At 40.9% G+C, this 5,825-nt stretch overlaps 1 protein-coding gene across 1 annotated transcript in view; it reads right to left on the bottom strand.

Moving 5' to 3' along the window:
• Window positions 1-3,148: 3,148 nt before the first annotated feature.
• Window positions 3,149-5,825, bottom strand: part of LOC116364137 (transcription factor COE3-like) — a 15,182-nt gene continuing 12,505 nt past the window's right edge. Inside the window, exon 4 of the mRNA XM_031817373.1 lies at window positions 3,149-5,205. Coding sequence (XP_031673233.1) covers window positions 5,174-5,205 — 32 coding nt within the window. The 3' untranslated portion in view covers window positions 3,149-5,173. The remainder of the gene's footprint in view (window positions 5,206-5,825) is intronic.

Here is a 5,825-nt window from a genome sequence, read left to right as displayed (position 1 = left end):
CATCACCTCATAGTGTGTGATATAGGTCAAAGTTCAGGCACTAGGTCAGTATGAACCCTTGATAACGCTGTTTTTTCCAACCAGGTCACATTACAGTAGTGTCCCTAATACTTAACATATTTACTGGTTAGTTATATAGGTAGAGTACAGTGTAAATATAGATTTGGGTACTTACCATTGTATTCTAATTCAAACCGTGTCGCGCTGTTTTAATGCTGCTTGTATACAGACACTTGTATACGTTCAACTAGCTAGTATAATCAAAAACCTAGCAACTACAGTCTATATTTACTATGGTTCCAGTACTTGTTATTCAGGGATCAGTGATTTGAATGTGGAGCCCCCCCCTCCCCCCCTTTAAGGGATTCACAGCAGTGGAAGATGAAAGCCACACATCGACATCTCACCCAAAATACCACCCGGCTAAAAGTGGCTGACCTGATGCCACCCCGATGCCACCCCAGATGCCACCCCTAACGCCATCCCTAATGCCACCCCTAATGCCACCCCTAATGCCACCCCTAATGCCACCCCGATGCCACCCCTAATGCCACCCCTAACGTCACCCCTAATGCCACCCATGATGCCACCCCGATGCCACCCCTGCTGCCACCCCTGCTGCCACCCCTAATGCCACCCATGATGCCACCCCTAATGCCACTCCGATGCCATCCCTAATGCCACCCCCGATGCCACCCATGATGCCACCTCAGAACCAACTGAGGCCAGTTCAAATGGACGACAATGATAACCAGATCCAGTGGGAATATGTCCTAATCTAACACCGCTGTCCTGTCCATGACAGAGGTACGGTGTCCTATCCATGACAGAGGTACGCTGTCCTGTTCATGACAGAGGTACGGTGTCCTGTCCATGACAGAGGTACGCTGTCCTGTTCATGACAGAGGTACGGTGTCCTGTCCATGACAGAGGTACGCTGTTCTGTCCATGACAGAGGTATAGTGGGAGACATGGACCAGAGACATACAGCAAATGTTGAACTAAGTAGCGGTAGAGCTTTGGGTTGTAAAGGAGCGACACTGGTTTTGATATACCCTGGGGTACCTGTCTGTTTGTTAGCATTGCACACACACACAAATAAACTAATTGCAGAAATGATCAAATTCCCAAATGTTGTTCATGTAACCTTGCATGTCTCTTTCAAGGTGACTTCTCAGTCTTCTCCACTTAGCTTTGTTGAGCTGTCACAAAGCAAATGCATTGCACACTGGGTTTGATCTACCCTGGGGTACTCGTCTGTTTTGTTAGCATTGCACACTGGGTTTGATCTACCCTGGGGTACCTGTCTGTTTTGTTAGCATTGCACACTGGGTTTGATCTACCCTGGGGTACCCGTCTGTTTTGTTAGCATTGCACACTGGGTTTGATCTACCCTGGGGTACCTGTCTGTTTTGTTAGCATTGCCATTGAGAGGAATGTTAAGCTAAACAGACTTGCACCCAGGTTTCATCTGTAAACGTTGATTTATTTATTTATTTTTTAAATACCTCCTCCCAAAAATATAATTACTGTAGAGTTTGTATCCCTCTAAGGAAGTCTCATTTTGGCGTCATTTCTGAGCATGTAGTATACTATTTTACATTTCCTGGTAATCGAAAGAGTAACGAAGAAATCATTTTGGAAAATGAAGATAACCGAGAGATGAATGTTCACAGACAAGAAATACCTTTATTAAATATTGTGTAAAATGAACATCTTTATACAGTTATTTTGTAAAAATGTGGACATAAGCAAAACACGCAAAAACAAATGTACATGTTAAACCAAAGGAATAGCTGACCATTTAGTGACTCAGACTGAAGCCAACACAGCAATGAGTGCATGGTCTAATTAGCTGAAACACACACACACACACACAAATAAACTAATTGCAGAAATGATCAAATTCCCAAATGTTGTTCATGTAACCTTGCATGTCTCTTTCAAGGTGACTTCTCAGTCTTCTCCACTTAGCTTTGTTGAGCTGTCACAAAGCAAATGCATTGCACATTCATCATTTCATTCTTTATTTGTACAGCTGCCGTACATCGTGCTTCCTCATGGACAAAAAAAAAACTTGTGCGCAGTTTGCCAAGAGGGAACATCCCTTTTCAATTATACTTAACATTACAATAGGAGATTTTTTTTTTTTACAAAGTGTTAAGTGCAAAGTAAAAGATGAAAAAAAAATTATTTGATAGAAACATGTGTCTTGTGGGTTGATTTGGCACAACCAGGGAAATCAATAGTGTGGGGGAAGAAGAAGAAGGAGAAGAATGAGAAGGAGAAGGAGAAGAAGAAGAAGAAGGAGAAGAAGAAGAAGAATGAGGAGAAGGAGAAGGAGAAAAAGAATGAGGAGAAGGAGAAGGAGAAGAAGGAGGAGGAGAAGAAGAAGAAGAATGAGGAGAAGGAGAAGGAGAAGAAGGAGGAGGAGGAGGAGGAGGAGGAGAAGGAGAAGAAGGAGGAGGAGGAGGAGAAGGAGAAAAAGAAGAAGAAGAAGAATGAGGAGAAGAAGAAGAAGAAGAAGAAGAAGAAGAAGAAGAAGAAGAAGAAGAAGAAGAAGAAAGAAGAAGAAGAAGAAGGAGAAGAAGAAGAAGAATGAGGAGAAGGAGAAGGAGAAAAAGAATGAGGAGAAGGAGAAGGAGAAGAAGGAGGAGGAGGAGGAGGAGAAGAAGAAGAAGGAGAAGAAGGAGGAGGAGGAGGAGAAGGAGAAAAGAAGAAGAAGAAGAAGAAGAAGAAGGAGGAGAAGAAGAAGAAGGAGAAGAAGAAGAAGAAGAAGAAGAAGAAGAAGAAGAAGAAGAAGAAGAAGGAGAAGAAGAAGAAGAAGAAGAAGGAGAAGAAGAAGAGAGAAGAAGGAGAAGAAGGAGAAGAAGAAGAAGAAGAAGAAGAAGAAGAAGAAGAAGAAGAAGAAGAAGAAGGAGCAGAAGGAGCAGAAGAAGGATGAGTGAATTTAGCTACAGTATGATGCTACAGTATTTGATGGAGTTACTCCGGAATGTTCCGTACAGATCATTCTGTCTAGTGATAGTGAACGTCTCTTCAACATCTCTTCAGATGTTCACTCTGATGTGGGGGGAGTATTAAGCCAAACATTAACAACAACAACAACAAAAAGGTTAAGCACAAAATAGTCAAAAGATGAAGGGGGTCACCATAATTATTTTTTATTATTTTCAGTATACAATGTTTGTGCTTTTTATTTTTTTTACACCATAGATCATGTTCATGGAGCAAGGATTGGCATTGTGGTGTAGATACAGATTGATGTCATTCAACCAGCAGATCACTCTCGGGCCTTCCAAAGAGCTTCTCCTGACAGATTCTAATAAACATCAGTGATTCTTAACATGTATTTTCTAATCCAGATTAGATGGTTTTTCATGTGTGTGTTTTTTAAAATTTAAAATCCCTGTTTTTAAGACAGTTCTGCTAAGTGATATGGGGTAGCAGGTAAAAAAATGACTTTTTTACATTCTACGAAAACCAAAATGTACGACCAAGAATTGAATCATACCTCTGGGGGAGGGAGGGAGGGGGGGGGGGGGCGGCTGGACATGCACACAGTCTACTATTATTGATACAGCCATGTGTCACAAACAAGTCATTTGACTATACAACAAACAGTTTTTTTCAACAACAAAAAAAAAAGTATTTCGTTTTATATAACTTATATTAATACAAAAATAAACAATGAACTTTGACTGTTTTTTTTTTTCACAAAAAGAAAAAAAAACTATGACCAACAAAAATTCATTATTTTTTGACAAAAGTAAAATGTCAATTTGAGATACAAATGAAATGTATAGACATTGCGATCTATCGATACAAAAAAAATAAGAAGTGAATGTAGGCGATAGTTATTGGCTTAATGTTCTGTATTATATCACAATATCTGGCCATGACAAACAATACGTACAAGATCAAAATTAAATGATCGAAAGCAATTTTACAAAAAAAATTTGAAGATAAATACAATATTTATAATTGATATGTTACAAAAAATTCCCTTAGTAACCGCAAGTGTTTATGTTAAAGTGTTTGCGATGTGTACGATGATTTACCCCTCACTGTTTCTAGAAGGAATTAAAACTCTTGTCCTAAATATTTTAAGTTGATCTGGAAAAAAAATTCAAGACAAGTGTATAAATATTTAGCTACAACTTTGGCAAAATCACAAAAGTCTACAATTGTATAACCACATACAAAAAACACATTAGGGAATAAGGAGACAGAAGTAAATGGACAACCTTCTGATACAAGAGACATAGACTTCACAGTAGCCTAAGAATGGAGTATTATACAGTGCTAGCAAAAACAGTTGAAAAACATTGCAGATCACACTTGCTTAACTGTAAGCTGCAGAAGTGGAAGTAGTTTATTTTTACCAACAAGACAGTAGCTTTTCATCTCTGTTAGTGTGCTTTTTGAAGGCAAAAAAAAGAATCAATAATAATAATTGACTTACAATTTCTACCTACAATAAATTAGAAAGTAATATGTTTTTATTGATAAAGTAAGTCGGCCAATCAAATTATTTTGTATTTAACTCTTCATGTTAATGTTTTTTAATAAAAATAAAAAAAGAAATTTCAAATCATATTATTTCATATTATTTCCAGTTGTAAATGTGTTCACACTGTCTTGGCCCTTTTTCTCTTTAGCACAAATTAAAAAGAGAAAGAAATAAGAAATTCACATTTATAGAGACGCTCAACTGTTGTTGCATCGTGTAAAAGAGAAACATGTTCTGAGGTATTGTCATCCGTGTTGTTCATCAAATTGATCCTCCTCAAAGATTCTCCCAACACATAGCAACAACTAGACAAAGCCAAAGATCAAACCAGACACTTTTATACAAAATAGCTAATTTTTTCTTCCTTCCTTTCTTCAAGACTGAGAAATGGTCAAATATGACAAGAAATCAGTCAATAAAATTAAATAGTTAATTGACAGAGTGGCTTGCATGTCACAATTCATAATTGTTTGAATAAAATCTTTTGAAACAAGTCTTTTTTTTCTCCTCTGAATAAACAGAATATGTTGTTGATTTTATTCATGATTGATGACACAGATTCAACCAGAATCTTCTAAAGGGTACTAAACAAGTCCCCCTGCAGCCCCTTTTGTGACGACTGGTGCTCGGGGGGGGGGGGGGGGGAGAAGAGTGTTCGTTTTACATGGGTGGGACAACGAGTCCGGACATCCCTAGAAGATAAAGAGATGGAAAGACAAACACCTTTAACATCACAGTTCGGTTCGTATAGCAATATACAATGCACAGAAATGTACACAGAGTGGATGGGGAGGTAGTGGGAGAGAGTGTAGGGGAGTGGATGGGGGTGGGGGGGTAGTGGGAGAGGGTGTAGGGGAGTGGATGGGGTTGGGGGGGTAGTGGGAGAGAGTGTAGGGGAGTGGATGGGGTTGGGGGGTAGTGGGAGAGGGTGTAGGGGAGGGGATGGGAGTGGGGGGGTAGTGGGAGAGGGTGTAGGGGAGTGGATGGGAGTGGGGGGGTAGTGGGAGAGGGTGTAGGGGAGTGGATGGGAGTGGGGGGGTAGTGGGAGAGGGTGTAGGGGAGTGGATGGGAGTGGGGGGGTAGTGGGAGAGGGTGTAGGGGAGTGGATGGGAGTGGGGGGGTAGTGGGAGAGGGTGTAGGGGAGTGGATGGGAGTGGGGGATAGTGGGAGAGGGTGTAGGGGAGTGGATGGGAGTGGGGGGGTAGTGGGAGAGGGTGTAGGGGGAGTGGATGGGAGTGGGGGGGTAGTGGGAGAGGGTGTAGGGGAGTGGATGGGGGTGGGGGGGTAGTGGGAGAGGGTGTAAGGGGAGTGG

The sequence above is a fragment of the Oncorhynchus kisutch genome, unplaced genomic scaffold (assembly GCF_002021735.2).
Source record: "Oncorhynchus kisutch isolate 150728-3 unplaced genomic scaffold, Okis_V2 scaffold1003, whole genome shotgun sequence".
Lineage (NCBI taxonomy): Eukaryota > Metazoa > Chordata > Actinopteri > Salmoniformes > Salmonidae > Oncorhynchus > Oncorhynchus kisutch.
The sequence above is the reverse complement of the archived record's forward strand: the minus strand, read 5'-3'. Positions and strand labels throughout refer to the sequence as shown.